At 42.2% G+C, this 21,670-nt stretch overlaps 1 protein-coding gene across 1 annotated transcript in view; it reads right to left on the bottom strand.

Annotated features, from left to right (window-relative positions):
* pcdh15b (protocadherin-related 15b) overlaps nt 1–21,670 on the bottom strand; it is a 1,616,824-nt gene that overhangs the window by 482,499 nt on the left and 1,112,655 nt on the right. Inside the window, exons 20-21 of the mRNA XM_078565941.1 lie at nt 13,693–13,886; nt 8,919–9,051 (exon numbers count right to left, since the gene is read on the bottom strand). Of these exons, the coding sequence (XP_078422067.1) occupies nt 8,919–9,051; nt 13,693–13,886 (327 nt within the window). The remainder of the gene's footprint in view (nt 1–8,918; nt 9,052–13,692; nt 13,887–21,670) is intronic.

Raw genomic sequence — 21,670 nt, 5'->3', positions numbered from 1 at the left:
ATGGGCATTCTAAGTGGATGGACGTATGTGATGTTAGGTCACCGACATCATATCCAACTACTGAAAAGCTGTGCCAATGTTTTAGTATATGTGCCCTCCAGAAGTCATTGTTTCAGATAACGGTACTGCCTTCACTAGTACGGAATTCCAGAGATTCATGAGTTTAAATGGAATTAAACATATTAAAACAGCACCATATCATCCCTCATCAAATGGGGTCACAGAAAGAGCAGTGCAAACTTTCAGATCAGGGATGAAGAAGTTATCCAAAGGTATGTCGGAAACTCAAATTTCACGTTTTCTTCTCAATTATCGTATGACTCCTTATGCAACTACAGGTTCAACACCATCTGAATTACTGATGAAATGCACCTTTGAACAAGGTTAAGCCTGGTGTTTCCAAATTTAGAGGGGAAGGTAGAGAAGAATCAGAGCAGTCAGAAATTGAATCATGCTATTCATAGCAAAGCTCAAAGATTCACTGTAGGAAATATAGTTTTCGTGTGGCATTTTGGAAATGGTCCTAGTTGGGTTCCTGGTATAATTGTCTCTGAAACTGGACCTTTGCCATACCAAGTGGAAGCGGAAGATTGTTCGAAAACGTGTGGATCGTCTAAGGAGTAAAGAGACAATTCCAGCAACCAAATATTCCGCCTGTAATTGATGTCGAACCTTTAAGCCCTGAGGTGACAGATTGACCTAGAATAGACATACCTGATGTGCTAATTATCTAATCCTACACTGCCATTGTCTAAGGATGTCCCTGATCCTACAGTTCCTGATCATGGCGATCCAGTGAGAGAATCTCAAGTCATAGAGCTACGTCACTCTAACCGAATAGAAAACCATCTCAGAGACTTAATCTTTAATTGCATAACCTGTGTGTGTATGTATATGTTGTAGGTTAAGAGATCCTTTGCAAATAAATGTAATAAAACTAAAGGGGGGAGAAATGTACTGATTGTAGGTAAAACCTTTCCCACTGACTTTAAGGGTCACATGATTGTGCTGGCAAATGAGCCCTAAGCGCGGCTAATCTTAAGGGCGGAGCTTTTTAATCATGGACCTGATACAAGCATGTAGTTTCTACAAGAGCTCTGTAATAAAGTTATCTGTTTCAAATAAGAAACCTGTCCAGTAAACCAAGTTTATTACACCCACAAACTGAAAAAAAATACAATATTCTTAATTGTTATTTGAGAAAGCAATCTACTTATAACTCCATCCACCTCGCCCCTACCTCTTCTTATCTGACTCTGAAATATTTATCCATGCTCTTATCACCTACAGACTAAATGAATCCAGTGCTCTCCTGGCAGGCCTTCCATCGTTAAACTCTGAAGCCCCTGTCAAATCCTGCAAAAAGTTCCACTTGTCTATTAGAAGACAGAAGGTAATGATAAATGGAAAGACAAAGACAGAAAAAATGGAAATAATGGCATGATGAATGGTTGTGCTGAACAGTTTTCTTCTGTTTGTACATTCTTGTATTTCTATGCATCCTCAGAGAGACCATCACCATATAAATGTCTGAGACGTGGCAAGCTTATATTATTAGGTATATAAATTAGAATAATGCATTCAGGAACAAGTGATAGTAAATGTGTAGACAACATAAAAGGGTCCTATTTTATCTGTGCTATTAGGATATGAACTAGGCAAAGTTCAAATCTACCAGAATAACACTAAATGGTAATATCACCACCTTCAACACCTCTTTGTCCTTTTGTCTGTAACATCTTTTGGTTATCTCCACCTATCACTGGCCCTCTATCCAGCTCTTCTTGTCCCACCCTCCCCCACCCCTTAAACCAGCTTATATTTCACCCCTTTTCTATTTTTCTTTAGTTCTGTTGAAGAGTCATGCGGACTCGAAACGTTAACTGTGCTCCTCTCCACAGATGCTGCCAGACCTGCTGAGTTTTTCCAGGTATTTTTGTTTTTGTTTTGGATTTCCAGCATCCACAGTTTTTTGCTTTTAACTCTAAATGGTCCTGTTTGGTAGCTGCATTCACTGATGTTGAGAAAGGAAGGTGATCATTGATCACCATCTAAAAGAGTGATGCACATATTAATAAGAAAAATTGGATGCTAAGGTACATCTGGATATAATTTCATGACAAGACACACAAAACTGAATAGATCAATGGTGAAGTCAGTGCTGAGGTATTGTGACTGCTATCTCATAAATGGTAATGATGTAATAGAAAAGGATCCATAGAAAGGGGCCAGGGTGATTCCTGGGCTGGAATTTTCCAGCCCCCGCACCTACCTGTGGCGGGTTTCCCCATGGTGGGGCAGACAAGCCATTGAAATCTCCGTTCCCATCAGTGGGACCGGAGGATCCTGCCGGCGTGAGAGGCTGGAAAATTTGGACTCATAGGACAAGGTCACATCGAAACTGAGCTTAATTTTGCTTAAGAAAATTTCTGAGGGAAGATATGATTAACAAAATAAGGTAAAACATAGAGGAGTGGGAAGCAAATAAACTATTTACCTTGGATATGAACAGAGGACTGGAAGACATATGTAGAACATTCACACGCCAGAAGTAAGATTAGGATTAAAATAAAAGTGTCCTCCTGCTGCACAGCTGACATGTGAAAAACAGCTCCCAGAGAAGGTAGCTGAATATCATTTGAGAAGTAGGATTGAAGGTTAATTAACAACAATATCTGACTTTTCTTTAATTGGAGGTCAGACAAAGAAAATAATGTCCCCAAAAGTAATGGATCAGCAGATGAGGTGGGAAGGATTTCTATGAAACAATCATCTTGAATGGACTCTGGATAGTACAGGTCTGATGATTTGGTTTCTTTATGTTCTTAAATATTGAGAACATGAAAATGGGAATAAGTTATACAGTCTTCCTGATCTAATTAATAATTCACTACATAAATGAGAATTTTCTATTTGTGACATAACAATTTGTTTAGACAATTTTCAATAGCAAATTTACACTTGTCTATAATGTATATAATTATAAGACAGGATGATAACTAAATATATCTCATTACTCTACAAAAGGGAGTTTTTACTTCTGACTCAGAAGGGTACCACAGAGGAGATTATTGGTGTAGTCAGAAAGAACATTAAAATCCAAACCTTCATATTGCTATTACCAGCTCCCAGCTCATTGATGGGGAAAAGGAGGGGATAGAGATGAATCAAGGAGTAGGAGGGGATCCAGCTATGTTTGTAAAGTGGGTATTGTGTTACGAGGATGTGCTTTCTTTAAAGATACAATTTATAATTTTTATTTATTCTGGCTGCATTTTAGAAAAAGAACTAAGACAATAAAGACTGCCAGACAGTTATAATATACATCTTGTATTCCACCACAACACTCGTGAAAGACCCCGTCTCCTGTTGGCTTTACACTACCCTGAAACTTTTCACATGTTTGAGATGAGACATCAAAATGCAATTATCTGTTCTAACACAATGACTGCAGCAGACACGGATTAATAGAATTTCCCTGGAATAAAAACAGCCAGCAGGGTACTTTAAGAGACTGTTACCAAGCAGGAGAGAGGTCAGAGAGATCAGAATGCTGTACTGAAATAGGCTGCAAAAAGCTGTTTGCTCTCTCTTTCACTCTCTTGGAGATATTGTGCCCAGATTTGCAGAAGTAACCACCTTGTGAAAAGAAATCTACTGCAAACCAAGATCTTTTGGAAATGAAACGTGGAAATCACGTTTCATCCATACAACTACACACAGAAAGACAACGAAACAAAATGGCCACAATGTGGAATCACCGCATCGAGACCAGTCACAGCTAATCATATGCTCCTTTGTTTAATCTTCTTCATGAACCGTAAAAAATCCTTAAGCCTATCCTCTTATTCTGCCATCTGCACTAGTGTGTGTGTGTTTGTGTGTGTGTGTGTGTGTGGGCCCAGGGAATGTGTGACATATGAATGGTGGTTGCGCTTTACTAGTTATTTTTAAATTTGGGAAATAGTTTTAATAAACTTAACCTGCTCTTTGTTTATTCTGAGAAAACCTATCTAACTCCACAATCTGAATACATTAATAGTAAAGCTCCTGTAGTATTAGCAAAGCACATCCTCTCTAAATTCACAAAAAAAAACTCTGTTATAATCACACCTGGAGTGGTAGATTAGGGGAGTCATTTCACCCCTCCTCACGTGGTCGTAGCAATTGTCATAATGCATGATGCTTCAGCATCACTGAGATATGGAAGGACTGAATTACATGCGATGGTGATTACATATTACCTTGTATCTTAAAACTCATTCTCAGGTGGAACAGAAATAGCAGTATATGATCAATCTGTAGAACTGAAAGTTTTTACTGTCTACCAAATGTTGAATACTCTCGCCCGGATTTTGCTGCAGGAATAACCGTAGTGACCGTGCATGCACAATGAAAACACAGAAATTAGTAATTTGCTTCTGAGATGCTCTGCTCCTCTAGAAGCTATGCTATACTGGTAAGTAGCCGAGTCCCTCAGCATTCAAGCACATGGAATAGTGAGAAGGTGCAGCACTTACCCACTAGACTCTCCTGAGGAAGTTGAAATACCATGAGCTCGCTCTTCCATCTTTACCCCTTGTTTAATCCAATTTTAAAATTTTTTAAATTAATTAATTAATTAATTTTTAAAATCCTTTTTCCCCAACACTGCATCCCTCCCACCCCCACAGGGCCATCTGTCACTGGTTTCCATGTTGTGCTTTCACAGAGCCCTGACCCTTGTTCTGCTATTAACACATTCTGCTCTTAACTTTATGCCACTATCAGCACCTTCTTTAGTCTTTACCACTACCGGCAACATAACCTTTGTCTTGTGTTCCATTACATCTTTGTCAATCTCTCCTTAGCTCCCACCTATCCCTGACCTTCAGCTTGCTCCACCTCCTCTTAAAATCCATCACATTTCTACTTCCCTTTAGCTCTGAAGAGTCATATGGACTGGAAACATTAACTCTGTTTCTTTCTCCACAGATCAACCAGACCTGCTGAGTTTTTCCAGCGTTTTTTGTTTTTATCTCCTGAGAAAGTTCACAGGAACAGAGGCATATTCTTCAGCTTGTATTTAATGTTGGGAAATTTAAAACAATTAAAGGAATTTTTTTTTACCTTTTTCTCTTAAGTCCATCATTTTTTCCTCACCTTATTCTGCTTTCTGTTACATGATTTGGCATTGAATTAAATATTCCATCTTACACCTCCTTGCCAGCCCTTTGGAGACAGGCTGGGAAATGAGAAGAGTAGTAAAATGGAGGGTAGGTTTCGGGAGGGAAGTCCGACATGTTCCCACTGCCAGAGGAATTACCAAAGGCAGGAACGGTAGCAACTCAACAGCCCAGTGACTGGAGCCGGGAGGCCAATTAATCTGTCCATTGATTGTAATTTTACAAGGCTGCCTGGATTTATGAGCCCCAGAATTACCCTCAGCCCCATGCTGAGTCTGCTAGCTGCACTGAGGCAGACTCCCAATGGCTTACAGGAGAGGCCTTCCTTTCAGGGGCCTCCATGGCACAAGGAGGGACTTCCCCAATGGCAATTAATGACTACCCCTGTGGCTCCAATGCCATTGCTGGCGGGTTCACCCTTCCAATCGCTGGGCCTGCCTGCCTGGCTCAGGCATATCCCTTCAAGGGTGCCTCAACATGGAGGTGTCTTCTCCTTCTCCTTCTCCTTGCAGCCTCAGCAATGGCCACCTCTATTGGCAGTGCTGCCAAGGTTACAGAACTGTTGGCCCTCTGATTGGGCCAGCAGCAGGGGTAAGCAGCCAGTCATCCTTAATTGGACCACGGTCCCAGCAGCGGCCTTTTAATTGCTACTGCCGGTAAAATTGCCCCTGTGGTCCTGCTGTCTGCCTCCATGGGCTTGGGAGTTGTAAAAACCCCAGCATACAATAAGATTCCAGTCCCTGGTTCAGACTCTGCATGTCTCAGTAAGGATTCTTCAACTTGATTGGTTAAGGAGACAGACAGTCGTTTTCTGTGTTTACCCTGTTGAGGGTGCCATGCTGAAATGGATTTCTAAAAACTACAACTTCTAGTGCAAAAGGCCATAGAATGTCCTTGAAACCGTGCAAAGTCTAATGAACGGCTGGTGCCATTCATTCGTCACTGACTGGAAAATCCAGGCCATAGAGTTAGATGTAAAGCAAGTTCAAATTTGTTGCTCTGTGGTTCACGTGGAGTGCAAAAATTAACAGTAATTTTGTAGTCTTACTGCTAAGTGCTAAGAGTAACAGTATATAATTCTCAGCAGGAAAGAGGAGAAAGTTTAGGGGAGATCGCACATGTCAGGTGGCTCAGTAGCACTCTTTTCTCTGAAACTCCAGAGCTTAAGCACATAAAAATCAAGGCTGACACTCCAGTGCAGTGCTGAGGGAGCACTGTATTGCTGGAGGTGCCGTCCTTTGGACGAGACTTTAAACTGAGGCCCCACATGCCTGTTTATGTGGAGCAGGGGAGTTATCTCTGGTGACCTGGCCAATGTCTATCAATCAATCAACATCACAAAAGAACAGCTTGTCATTTGGTAGTACAGAAGTTGAGTATTTCTGAAAAAAAGAGGCATGTCTAAGCTTTTTGTATTGCACTCATCAGGTCACTCACAAGAATGCCAATATAAGGGGGAAAACAATAATTTACACTGTATGTGAAGAGAGTGCTGATTGGTTGGCAAGTGGAATTGCCATGAAAAAGGCACCACTGATGGTGACTGACAGTTAACTGGCAAATTTTGTTTGAAATTTAAACCAGACAGCTTGACCCTGACTGGTCAAGACATTGCCAAGGAATGAGTCAGCAAATGGCTGTCACTTATTTTGTTTAGCTGAAACAGATGCAATGTATGTACATGTTCTTTCTGTCTGCAAAGAACAGGGACTTACGTATTCATATGTAGCTTCCAGTACACACAAATGCACCACATTGCAAGCCCGACTGACAACCTTAAATTGGTTGTTAGTGTAATTCTTAGCACACTGAAAATACGCTTGCTGGATTTGTGTAAGAGCGATGAGCTACCATGTGGTATATATGACAGGGTTCGTCCTCACAATTTGCTACGTCCGCGTACGTATGGGCTACCCAAGGCAAACAAAACAGATGTCCCTGTATCTGTATTTGTATTAGAGATGGAGAGGCCAGTAAGAGAAAGATGGAGAAATTAAGCTTTGAGACAATGAAACCAAAGATGAAGGCAGTAACTGCCGTAACTTCCAAGCTCCAGGTCAGCATAACTGGAGTGTAGCCCAAAGATATGCTGGGAAACCCCACCTGCCCCACTGCAAGTTCCCAGGTAAGGTTTGCATGGCAATTGCCCGAGAAGTGCAAACTTCCGATGGGTAATTGCTCTGCATTGGGGACCATCTGAAAACGCAATTTAAATGGCAAACTTCGGATAGTGCCAACTGTCTTACATCAATAGTTACCCAGAAAAAGTTAGAAGGATTAAACCAACTTCTAGCTTCTGGGCTACTATTGTACAGACCCACACGGACCCCCCACTGGACTCCCCTACCCGCCACCCCCTCACAGGACTCCACCCGACCCTCGAACCCCCAAGGGACTCCTCCCCAACCCCAACTACCCACCACAGCATTCCCCACCCCCACGGAACTCTTCTCCCCCCCATCCCCCAACAGGAACTCGCCAGCCCCACAGGGTCTTCCCCCCATCCCCACAAAAGGCCCAACTGCCAAACTCCCCAAACCACCCCGCCCCCCGACATCCGACTCCTGATCCCATGACCCATTGCCCCCGCCCCCCCCCCCAAGGCCCGACTCTTCACCTCCCCACCCTGGGCCTGACTCCCCTCCCGACCCGACCCCACCCGCCCCCCCTCCGCCCCTGGCCAGACCCGAGCCAACATGACCCTCCTGAAATCCTACCCACTCACCTTATACACTTAAATTCTTCCTGGCATGGCAAAGGCTTTTAAAACCTGGCTGGACCTTTAAACTTACCTGGTTTACGGTAGCTAGTGTCAAAGAAAAGGGGGGCATGGCTTACTTACCTGTGACTGAGCTGTCCTCGATGGTAGGCTCCAGGAGTGCGCTGCACTGGTCAGATCTCACCCGGCCTGAGTTGGAAGGTCAGGTGAGATAGGATCGGCTGGATTTTCAGGTAAGTACTTTTGAGCTGAGTGGCAATCCAACTCAATTGCCACTCCATCAGAAGTTATGGCCTGAAGATTGCAGTAGCGATGAGGTGAGGTATGGGCATTGGCAATGACATTCTTGACATGAAACAGTGCAATATTTTTGATATACTGTGATGCACTGCAAATGATCAATAAGGCATTGATATTATACACTATTGGTTTCAGTCTGAGTGAACAGAGAAAAGGAAAGCTTATCAATTACACAACTGTAAGATGCATTTCTATGTATCTACTCTTTCATGCTCAATAAGTAATAAAGGAAAAATTTAAACTTGACCAATGACAAGTAAATAAGCCGTAAAGCATGTCAAATCCGTATAATTTATCTGGAGAACAATTTTAATTTCTAAAAAAGAAATACAAAAGGTGATACATAAAGCAATAAAAAATTATCTTGTATACCAAAACTTATTTTGACTGAAAGCATTATAATAATGAGCATATTGTCACCTGTAGTGAAACTCAGATGATCTATTCCTCAGTCTTGCTGTGATGAAAATGTTCAATTTCAGCATATATGCCACATGAAAATCCACATTTCACAATTTATTGGCAGAAACACTGCCAGAAATCAGGCTTTAATTAACTTTTCATGTTTTTCTATATAAAAAGCTTTTATGCAGTTACAAGTTTATGCCGATGGAGTTTCACTGGTACAATAAACTTCAAATGCTGAATAAGCAATGATCCAACAATAAGTTCATTGTCTTAAACTGTGGTGGTAAACAAGAGCCTAAATAAGTAGCTTAGAAACTTATACTTACCCTCAAATTTAGCAAAGTTGCCCCTGTTCGCATAGCTTCACTCACTTCAACGTTGTACAGCATTTGTGGAAATCTTGGCGGGCTCTGGTTGTTTGGAGGAAGAACCTCAATATAGACAGTGGTAATAGAGCTTCTGCAAACAATAGAATTGCAGTATGAAAATCTGCATGAAATACATTTCAAATGTACAGCTTAGAAATTATTGTCAAGATAGTAGCTTAACGCTTAATATGTTGACCTGACACGCCTTTGTCATCTATTTCGCTACAGTTGTCAAATTTTATTTTAATTTAAACAGATTACTGTTTCCACTTAAAAAGTACACCAAGGAATGTCATATTAACAGATTAAGTTTTTGCCAAAAGGCAGTCGTAATTCAACTAATGACCAACAAAAAGACAAAGGGATATTTTATAGGAAGACTTTAGTGAAACAAAGCAAAATAAAACTTTGCATGGAGATTGCATCAAAACTGCTTTGATTATTTGAAATTGGATTGTTATATAATCAATATTTCAGTTATAAAAAATGCTAACAAAATATAAATTAATCTGTAATACTGTCCTCTGAAAAAGTACATAATGACCATGTTGACAAGAAACACAAGAAAATCAAAGAAAATACCATTTGGTCCATTAAAGCTTCTTTTTCCGTACATTAACTGCATCAATGACTTAAAGGTGTTTTATTACCATAGTGTCAGTGAGATGTGGTTTTATGTTGTGCTGATATTACATTTACAATGCAAATTTAGCCTCAATCCAGAGACAGAGCCTGACTTGACAATGTAACAGAGTAGAGCAACATTCCCTGGAGTCATTTCAGGCTTTCACCTGTGATTTACATTCTACAAATTTAATGCCAGTGCAAAATCAAAACAGCTGCATATGTTGCAACTAAGCTTGAAGTACCTTATTGTTAGATTAATCCAAACATTTATCACCTTTGAGTACAGACTTTTCTACTCTAAATTTCCATTTTCTTTCCATATTTCATCCCTCACCAAATTTATGATTTAGGAGATATCCAAAAGAGAAATGTTATGTGGATTGCTTATTCATGTCGGTGTCATCAGAGGTTAAAGATTGTGGTATATTGCATCAAACAAGATCAGTGATATGGTCTATTACAATGTGTCAGGCATTTAAGGAGGTATTTCATATTCCTCAACAAAGATTTACTCCGCTGAGAAAGAAAGACTCCATGAGAAGGATGAACCATGTGGCCAGCTAAGGAAATTAAGGAGGTATAAAGTTTTAAGAAAAGGCATACAATGTTGCAAAGATTAGTGAGAACTTTGGAAAGCACCAAAGGATGACCAGAAAAAAAAATGCACATAGATTATGACAGTAAATCAGCAAGAAATATAAAAACAGAAAGCAAGAGCTTCTGCATATATTTAAAAAGGAACAGAGTAACTCGAGATATGGGGAATTAATAATGGGAAACAAAGAAATGGCAGAAATTTGAACAAATATTTTGTGTCTGTCTTCATGGAGGAAGAGCTCAAAGCATTCCAATAATTGTTGAAAATCAGGGAGGCAGAAGGTAGAGAGGAGCTTAAAACAATTAGCACAAGAGAAAAATGCTCGGCAAACTAATGGGACTAAAGGCTGACAAATCCTCTGGATCTGATAGCCTGCACGCAGGGGCTAAAAACAAATGGCTGCAGAGGTAATGGATACATTGGTTGCAATATTCTAAAATTCCTCAGATTCTGGAAAAATTTCCAGCAGATTGGAAAACTGCCCAAGTGTAATGCCACATTCAAGAAAGGGGGGAGACAGAAAGCAGTAAACTGCCATTTAGCCCAACATCTGTCAACGGGAAAGTTTTGGAAATCTATTATTAAGGAAGTAGTAGCAAGACATTTAGAAAAATCTTAATGCAATCAAGCAGAGTCAACATAATTTTTATGAAAGGAAAATCATGCTTGCCAAATTATTTGAGTTCTTTGAGCCTGTAACAAGCAGGGTGGATAAAGAGGAATCAGTAGATGTAGTTTATTTGGATTTCCAAAATACATTTAGTAAGGTGTCACACAAAGGTTACTGCAGAATATAAGGGTTTATGGTGTGGGGTGATATATTAGTAAGGATAGAGCATTAGCTAACTAACAGAAAACAGAGTCGGGAAAAATGGGTTATTTCCATCCAGAGACCGGAAGATCTGGGACATTATTTAAATGTTGAGAGACTACAGAATACTACAGTGCATAGGGATCTGGATGTCCTCCTAAATGAATCACAAAAAGTTAGCATGCAGGCATAGCAAGTAATTAGAAAGGTAAATAGAATGTTGGCATTTATTGCAAGGGGATGGAGTGTAAATGTAGGTAGTCTTGCTGCAACTGTACAGGGTATTGGTGAATCATTGAATCATAGAAAGTTTACAGCACATGAAGAGGCCACTTGGCCTATCTTGTTTGTGGCTGAAAAATGAGTCCCAGCCTAACCCCACTTTCCAGCATTTGGTCCATAGCCCTGCAGGTTATGGCACGCAAGGTGCACATCCAGACATCTTTTAAATGGGTTCATTGAGTTCCAGACCCCTAAAACTCTCTCAGTGCAATTTGTTTTCCTCATCTCCCCTCTAATCCTTCTACCATTCACTTTAAATCTATGCTATACTATGGCCAAAATTTTTACCTTGATGGGCGGGCCCCACTGGCTCAGTGGCGGGTGGGCAGCCGAACTCCGCTGCCGAAACCAGGCCCGCCGCCATTTTGAGTAGGCGGGCCAACTAAGGCCCACCCAGCGGCCTACCCGGCAGGAAGTGCTATGCGCTTCCTGTGCTGGGGGGTGGAGGGATTCCCCATCTGTCAAAGAGTGCACATCTCCCTGACACTAAGTGCTGTCTCAGGGAGATCACTGACAGTCTAAAAATCTTTAAAAATAGAAATATATTAAAATTATTAACACTGTCACATGAGATGGGACATGTTAATAAGAAGCACATAAACTTTATTAAAGTTTTTTAAAACAGACATGAAACCTCATCCCGCTAGTGGATAAGGTTTCATGTATTATCAGAAGCCCGTTGGGGCTCCTGGTCTGCCCACCAGCCTTAGGGTTGGACGGGCAGGGCATTTAACAAGCTTAATTTTCCTATCAATGGCCTTAATTGGTCATTGATAGGTCGGTGGGCGGACAGCTGATTTCGCTGTCCGCCCGCCTTCCTCAATATTTAAATGGACCGGGATGACGTCGAGGGTTCCTCCCGACATCATCCCGCGTCATTTTCCCCTTGGCGAGCGGGCCCCGCCCCCAAATTCTGCCCTATAATTCTATAGTCTATGTTATGAAATAGCAGTTGTTAAAGGCTGTTATTTAAAACCCCAGAGGGAAATTTTAAACAATTGTCATAACCTATATTTTTAATTGGTATGATTGAGATGCAGCGCTAAATTCAGAAATACAACCACCAGTTCTCAAGAGGTTTTTATATCAAACTAAATGAGACACTTTTAATTTGCAACAAATGAAATACATACACATGGCTACAAATTACTATCATACCTTTTAACAAATTCCTGAATTAATATTCACTAACAATAACCAATACACTTAACGAGACACCAGGCAAAGCATTTTCACCTTACAGATTCAAAATGAGGTTCCTTTCAATTTGGTTCCTTTGCAGGCAGTTGTAGGCTTACAGGCTTAGATCTTACATGCCTCTGACCTGCACACACAAACTCCTTTCTGTTATACCCAGCCTTTCTCTTTGAATGTAAATTCTCATTGTATCACCAGGCACTTTGAACCCCTTTCATAGTACCAATTTTATTAGCAATATAAACATTGCTTTGTGTCTCCTAGCTAGGTGCAAGATTTCACTCCCACTCTTGAATGTTTTATTCAACAAAATGCAAATGTACCCTCTACCTCTGTTTATATGTCAAAACTACTATACATCAAAGCACCCAGGCTAGCTGGCTTTAATCCAATTAACATACACACAAACTAAGCCTCTATTTAAAAACAAATTCCAATAACAATATATACATCAATATCTCTTCCTGACAGCTATATAATCTATATGTTATATATTCTAGTTTAGGTTATATATAACCTATAAATATATAGTACACTATAAATTTATAGTCACTGGCCTCTCCGCTAAGGTAAATAGGCCATTCCTATCCACTCTATCCAGGCCCCTCACAATTTTGTACATCTCAATCAAATCTCCCCTCAGCTTCCTCTGTTCAAGGAGACCGACCCCAGTCTATCCAATCTTTCCTCATAGCTAAAATTTTCTAGTCCTGGCGACATCCTCAAAAGTCTCCTCTGTACCCTCTCTAGTGCAATTACATTCTTTTAGTAATTTGGTGACCAGAGCAGCACGCAGTATTCAGGTTGGGGCCTAACTAATGTTTTATATAGTTCCAGTGTAACCTCCCTGCTCTTATATTCTATAATAAGTCAAGCGCACTGTGTACAGTTTTGGTCTTATTTAAGGAGGGCTATGCTTCCATTGGAGGCAGTTGAGAGAAGGTTCACTAGATTGCTTCATGAGATGAAGGAGTTGCCTTATGAGGAAAGGTGGAGCAAGTTGGGCCTGTACTCTTCGGAGATCTTAAGAATGAGAGGTGATCTTACTGAAATATAAAATTATGGGAGGCTTGACAAAGTAGATGCTGAGCAGGTGTTTCACTTTGTGGGGTGAATCTAGAATGGTGGAGCAACCTTGACAGACTGTGTGGCTTATTCCTGCTCCTATTTATTAAGTTCTTATGTTATTAAGTTTAAATTATTCATGAAACACTTACCTCCTTTGAGCTAGCTGGGCATTATCTGTTGCTTTGACAGTAAGGGCATAGGTCCGACCAACATTTAAACTAACTCCAGGAGCAATGGTGATCAACCCACTGCTGTTATTTATAACAAAGTCACCATCATCACCAGTCACAATTTCATAAATGATTTGTCCATTCTTCTCTTCATCAGCATCTGATGCAGTAAGCTGAAATGTAGACAACATCAAAGAGAATGCATTAAAATACTAATTAACTTTAGTCCTATAAAGAAAAATACAATTACAAATAAATTAAAAAGCCAACAATACTGACCTGTAAGGAAATTATATTGAAACAGATTAAACTTTACCGTGATCACAGATTTTCCCAAACCCAGAAAAAGCAGTGAACTTGAGGTCCTTGGTGGTCATTATTTATTTCTCAATACAAATGTAGGGCAGAATTTAATCCAGGCGGTGAGGGTTTTGCCCATTGGCTGGAGAGCCAGCGAGAGACCCGCATCCTCTGAGGAAGGCCCATCACATTTGATACAACTAGAGTTGCTGGCCAATTAGAGGCCAGCAGATCCTCATTACCATCAGTGTCACCGGGAGGAGCGATGGTAGCTGCAGCAATGCACCCACCAAAGGCCAGGATCAGTGAGGGAAACACGCTGCAGGTGAGTGAGGGCGGGATGGGGGTTTCAGGGCTGTGGCCGGGGAGGTGGGCTGTTGGTCACTGGCTAGGAGAGGGCAGGGGAGTGACTTTCGGCAACAACTCCCCCTTCCCAATACCAGGTCCCTCTATGTTAGGCATTCAGTGCCTGACAATGAGGGACCCCTCCTGGGACCTGCAAGCAAACATGACAGGGTTTGCTTTTCAGGCTTCCTGCATGGCGACTGTTCCGCCCAATGCTGGTCGAATACCAGCAGTGGCTGGATGAGCACCTTAAGTGGCTATTAATTTCCCACATAAGGACTTACATTGGCATCAGGCGTGAACGCTATCCGCAAGACTTCCTGTCCCGGACTTAATCAGTGCAGAGGCAGAGGGGTCCCCACCCAGCAGCCTCCCATCTGATTAAATACAACCTCCTTACTTGGCTCGGGGGAGGGCATTAAATTCCGCCCATAGTTTCCAACCCTCAACACTGACTGATGCAAGCCTTTACTGACAATATATATGAGTCCACTTGCCAACTAATCAGCACTCTCTTCTCATATAGTATAAATATGCTGTTCCCCTGACATTGGTGTTTTTTTGCAAATTGTCCTGATGACTGCAAGATGAAAAGCTTTGACAAAAAAATGTTTTTTTTTCAGCAATATATTAAGTTCCTGGAAAGTCAGATGCCTGGGTAACTTACTAATGTATTTGACTTATTATTTACTGCTGATAATTCCTGTGCAAGTTCTTGAATCTATAGGAAAACATTATCAATCAAACTGTATAAGAATTAGATGGTTTCCATTCCAGGGTTTAAAGGAAGTAAACGAGGACATTGCAGAAGCTTTAATTGTAACCTTCCAAAGTTCTCTTGATTCTGGGACTTTTCTTTTATATTTGAAAATTGTGCATGTCACTCCGCTATTTAAGAAAGGTGAGAGAGGAAAACCAGGAATTACAGACCAGTTAGCCTAACATCTACTGTTGGGGAATTACTGGGGCCTATAATTAACGATAGAGTGGACTGAATTTAGTGGCCATGGCAGTGGCCCCATTCACCTGGTGGAAGGCTGGGGGCAACACCACCTTGGACATTTTCAGGTGTCCCGACGGAATTCAATGGAATCTGGCAGTTAACTACCCGCCATCGAGACTTCCATGCGTTTAAGTGCAAAGCGTCTACCTCCAAGGATTGCTGGCCAATTGGATGGCCAGTAGCTCCTCAGTTCCAGCTGTGCCACCAGGCGTGTTGATCACTGCTGGTACTGCAGTAGATCCGGACCAGCCTGCGTGGATGAGGTCTCAGAATCAAAGTGAGTTTGTTGGGTTTGCCAGGGCCACTCTGGCGTCTGGTTGTGACGGCTCCTTCAGAGGGAGTGTTCCTAGCCGCTGGACCGACATGGTGCCTGATCAAGAGTACTGCCTGTAGGGAGGCCGCCAACTTTTACTGGGTGGCCTTGCCACGTGGCATACGACCCCCACCACTGGTAGAATACCAGAAGCAGCAGGATGAGGCCCTTATGTGGCCATTAATTGCTCACTTAAGGGCCTCAATTAGCCTCCAGGGTTGAAAGGTCATCCTTGACCTTCCCCACCCCTGACTTAATCAGGTTAAGCCAGGAAAACAACAGACACTCCACCCCCTGTTTCTCACTCAATTCTAGAGCTCCTCCCAGCCCACTCCCAAGGAGGAAATTAAATTCTGCTGAGTGATTGAATGAACACTTTTGAAAATGTTCAGCTGATCAGAGAGAGGCAGTAGGTATTTGCAAAGTGTGGACCATTCCTGACAACCTTGATTACATTTTTAAGAGGTGACAAGTATTGGACAGGGGAATGGATGTTATTTACATGGGCTTCTGGAAGACATTGGGTAACGTCCCTCATAGTCATTGTTAGTTGAAATTGGACCTCATGGAATTGAAAGAAAATTATTGACCTGGTTAGGAAATTGGTGGAGTGGCAGGAAAAAGAGAGTCAGGATAATAGGTAGATAGTCCAATTGGCAGGATGGTGTCCTGCAAGTATCTGTGTTGGATCTCAACTATTCAATACAGTTATTAATGGTTTAGATGATGGGATAGAAGGTCACATATCTAAAGTTCTGATGATATAGGCAGCACTGTAAGCAGTGTAAATGAGAGGATTAATAACAAAAATATCTTAATGGATTAAGTGAATGGGCAAAAGTGTGGCAATTGAATTTCAATGTAGGCAAATGTGAGGTTATTAACTTTGGACTGAAAAATGATAGAACAGAGCACTTTCTAAATGATGCAGAGAAAGAATAGTGGAGGCCCAAAGAGACTTACATAAATCAATAAAATAACATGAATGGTTACAGAAAATAATCAAAAAAAGGAATATTTTGCTGGCTTTTATAATTAGAGGACCAGAATACAAGCTGGTAGAAGTAATGCTACAGCTGTGCAAAGCCGTGGTTAGGCTACATTTGGAGTACTGTGAGCAGTTCTTGGCACCACACGTTAGGAAGGATATAATAACCTTGCAGGGAATGCAGCATAGATTTAATAGAATGGTGAAGTCAGATTACATAGACTAGGGTTATACTTGCTGGAATTTAGAAGATTAAGGGAATATTTGATCAAAGTTTTAAGATATTAAGCAAGACAGGTAGGGTAGATGGAGATAAACATTTTTGCGCTGTTTGGGGAAATCTAGGACACGGGGCGGGGTGGGGCTGGGGGTGGGGGAGGCGGGGCAAATGCTGGCAGGGAGGAAAGTCTCAAGATTAGAACCAGACCTTTCAGGAATGGAGTTAAGAAACACTTCTACACAAAGGATGGTGGAAGTTTGGGACTTTGCACAAATGGCAATTGACATGAGATCAATAGCTAATTTTAAATCTGAGATTGATAACATTTTTGTTAACAGTGATATTAAGGGATATGGGGCAAAGGTGGCTACATGGAATTAAGTTCACAGATCAATCGTGATCTCATTGAATGTTGAAACAGATTTGAGTGGTTAAATGCCCTCCTCCTGCTCCTATGTTCCTGTGAGGGGATTATGAATCAAATAGACTTATAGTCATTTGGGAGTACAGAATTTGAGTACTGCTGAAAAAAGACACATGTTGAAGATTTTCATCTTGTATTCATCAAAGCAGATTTGCAAGAATATCCAATGTAAATGGAACAACAATTTATACCTCATGAGAAGAGAGTGCTGATCGGTTGGTAAGTGGACTCTGATTGGTAGAGGCATTGCCATTGTTATGATCTCCAGCTGAGGTTACCACTGGGTAAGCCTGATCCCAAGGTGGAACCCAGCTGGATAGATCCTAACTTTTATTTGTTTGTTTGTTTGTTTAGATACGTGGAGAGGGACTACTGAACAGAGTCACTGGAGTCAGCAAATGGCCTGAATTTTACCCTTGGCAGGCACGCATGAACGGCGGGGCGGGCCTGCGAGCGGCTGGGAAATGGACCTTCGACTGCGATCAGCCCCCGACCGCAATTTCACACTGCCTGGCCAATTAACAGCCAGCCAACGTGAAATACTCGCTGAAAAGCTCAGCGCTGCCAGAGTGGGGACAGGAAGAGGGTGGGCGATGATGTCACTGTGGACCCAAGTGAGCACTGCGAGAGAGTTCCCTGAAGGCAGACAGCTGCCTCAGGGAGCTGCAGTCCTTCAAATAATAAAATAAAAGTGTAGAAAGCTGCAAAAAAAATGTCCATGCAACACAACCCAGCACCTGAAAGCATAACTCAAAAATAAAAGCAAAATACTGCGGATGCTTGAAATCTGAAACAAAAACAAAAATTGCTGGAAAAACTCAGCAGGTCTGACAGCATCTGTTGGGAGAAAGACAGAGTTAACGTTTCGAGTCCGTATGACTCTTCTTCAGAAGAAAGGAGAAGTAGAAATGTGGTGAAATAACAGTATATATTTTAGTGTGAGAGCTGCGAGTACTGACCAAAGAAAGGTAGGCAAACCAACCTTGAAGTCCCGAACGAAGTGCAGCCCGCCAGATGCACGTTGCTTATGTACATTTGTGAAACACGTCGGTGTGTTTTCCCACGGACGTGGGCAGACGATCCAGCTTGGGGGAGTGGGGGATGAGTCCGGCGGGATGGCCTTATAATGATATGCTGATGTATTACAGTGAGGTTCCCGACATCCGATGTTGGGAAACGCAGTCCACCATCGTCGGGCTGAGCGGACGCTCGCAAACTGGTTTCATGATGTCGTGAAACCTATCGCACCATATTGTCCACCCACGCCGCCAAACATGCCCGGAAAATCCCGGCCCTTGGTCCAGGATATCGTTACTGCATTGCTGCAGGAGCTGCACTCCATCGCTGAGGCACTTGCAGGCATCCATCAGTGTCAACATGAGAGGTGGGCGGGGCATCTCAACCTCACTCCAGCTGTCCCTTCTTCTCAAGGGGTCAGCCAGGAGCCCTCAGGCATCCATAGGGAGGAGGATCAGCAGGTGCACACCCCAGTGCCATCTGCCCAGGTGACTCCGGGCATATCTAGCCCATCCCAATCCCCTATTCCTGTGACCCCAGAAGCTCTGACTCTGCAGGCTGAGGAGGGTGCCACTGCCACACAGCAGGACCCCAAAAGCAGGCTGGGGCCCTCCAGCAGGCACCCTCCAAGGTCATCACAGACAACAGGGCATAGCAGTCAGCAGGTCACCTGTACCTCCGCTGTGGATCTCGGCGAGCACCAAGACGTAGTGTCAGGATTCAAAAGGTCAAGAAGATTTAACTGTACAACGTGGGCACAGGTGTTAATCATTTGTATTAATGTTGACCATTGTAAATACACTCCCAAGAATGTCTCCTTGTCTATGGCTCCTTCTTATGTTGAGCAGTGTTCATGTCAATCAGGTGTGAAATCTTGCTTCCTGCACAAAACAACGGCTACTGTCACCGTCCAGGGCCTCTCCCTGGTGCAGAATGTAACCTTTTGAGCACAGTGATTGTCCAGCTTCAAAGTCATTGTCCAGATTAGTGATGTGTGCAGCTCCATGTGGCTCGTGTTTGCTGCAAGAATCATGTACCCATGCGTCACTGGATTCCGTGATGTTCTCTGTGTGTTCTCAGCACCTTTAAGGTGGGGTTGCCTCCTCATTTCGTCACCACTTTTGACAGGTGAGGGGGTGTGATGCCTCAAGTTCCCATCGAAGTTGAGGTTGTCAGGTTCACCCCTTTTAAAGGGAGTCATGAAATCACGCTGACGGGGGATTTAAATTTGACATGGGGTGATGACTCCGGCATGTGCCCACAATAATTATATGCAAATTTATTACAATTAAGGTCCGGATGTTCAACTGCAGAAAACACAGCCCGCTATTGATGGGGAGAGAGGACAATTGCATTGTAGATTTACGTACGTCACGGGAAACACGGCTAGGGCTCTCTCGCGAGATTCTCCAATCTCGCCACCGAACACGCCTGTCGCAAACTATGACACAGCAGTTAGTAAAAGCTGAGTTATTTAAAATCCCAGAGGGAAACTTGAAACAACTGTCATAACCTATACTTTCAATTGGTATGTTTGAGATGCAGCTCTGAATTCAGGAATGAAACAACCAAGCCTGCAGAGGTTTTTACATAAATTAAATAAAATATTTATTAATTTAACAATAAATTAAAACAGATACACATGTCTACAACTTATTACCAAAATAACTTTAAACAAATCCCCAAATTAATCACTCCTAGGTAATCTTCCCCAAGACAACAATAACCCATAGACATAAACAGACATAAATTCAGCCGTGATAGGGAGATTGAAAAAAAAGGAAGGAGGTTGCAATATTGGCTAAAGAAGCAATTATATCTCTGAAGAGGGATGATGTGCCAGAAGGATTCTTACAGGATGCCAATAGGTTGAACTGGAGAACAAAAATTGGACAATCACACTCTAGAAGTCAAACAGCCAGAGGAAGTTAGAAGAGCAAATGTGTAGGCAAATTTCTGAGAAGTGTAGAAATAACAGGGTAATAATAACAGGATATTCCAACTACCCTAATTTAACAGGGATAGAGTCAGTGTAAAATGAATAGAAGTTGCAGAGGGCCATCTGGAAACCATGTCAACAAAGAAGACTGAACAGGTGGCTAGACATCTGCTTTTCCAGATGGTCCCTTTACGAATGCTTGGTTGAGCTCCAAGAATGGCTAGTGGACTCAGCCTTTGTATGTAATGTTGATGCAGGAGAGTGATAGTTTTGCTTGTCTGATCTTTTTATTACCTTGTAATAACTAGATTTTTCTTTGAAGAGGTTTTTCAATACCTGTGTGTTTATTCACACAAGATTAAGAGGTGTGAAGTGAAAAAAACGATTTTCGTCATTGATACCAAGAATGGCTATGATTGATTGACAGCTTTTAAGAGATTGTAAGAGAATAGTTTCTTTTTACAGGGGGGATTTTCAAAGTGCCTTTATTTATTGTATCAATTTTAGGAGCATTTCCTAAATGCCGGGCTTGCGAAAGGGTCATTGGCTCTTTACAGTGGATACTGGAATAGTGGGTAGGAAGGATGCATAGGGAGTATGCAAGGGGTATGGGGGATATGAGGGGACATGCTGGGGTGGATGGGGGAGGGATGTGGGCTTGAGAGCCTAACAGTCATGGTTAAAACTGAGCAATGTTCCAGCAAGGGAGGCTGCTAGCCTCGCCATCTGCCCACCTCACTTTTTGCCTCGGGCTTGCCTCCAGAGGCGGTGGGCCAGCCTCCATCCTTCCTCTGCCTCCCTGGAACAAAACCATGCAGGCAGTGGCTCCTTAACGGAGACGGGTTTATGGAGTTGCAAACTTTCCAAACTTATGCTTCCCGTCTCCTGCAGGTACATCTCACCCATGACCATGATTCTGAATGTATATTTTCTCTTCACAAAACAGGGGGACAATGCAGACATTGTAGTTAAGGAAGGGAGGTGTGAAATATTGGATGGAATAAGCACAGTGAGACAGGAAATATTAAGTAGTTCAATATTTTTAAAAGTAGATAAATCACCAGGTCTGAGGAAATGTACCCCAGGCTATTAAGAGAAGCAAGGCTGGAAATAATGGAGGCTTTGACCATCATTTTCCAATCTTCTCTGGCTGCAAGCATGGTGCTTTGAGGACTGAAGGAATGCTAACATTGTGCCTTTGTTTAACAAGGGAGAAAGGAATAGGCCAAAGGCGGAATGGTCCCAAATTTGCACTAAATGCGATAGTGGTCAGGTAAAACGCCGTTTTACCCACCGGCCGCGATGGCGACTTATCACACCGTATCATTCCAAACCTGCCGCATTAATTATGCATTCCCGGGAAACATGCCGTTTCCATGGTGGGCGGGCTCTCATTCGCCTACCACAC

This window comes from Cetorhinus maximus, chromosome 20 (assembly GCF_964194155.1).
Source record: "Cetorhinus maximus chromosome 20, sCetMax3.hap1.1, whole genome shotgun sequence".
NCBI classification, from domain to species: domain Eukaryota; kingdom Metazoa; phylum Chordata; class Chondrichthyes; order Lamniformes; family Cetorhinidae; genus Cetorhinus; species Cetorhinus maximus.
This window is presented reverse-complemented; position numbering and strand designations above follow the sequence as displayed.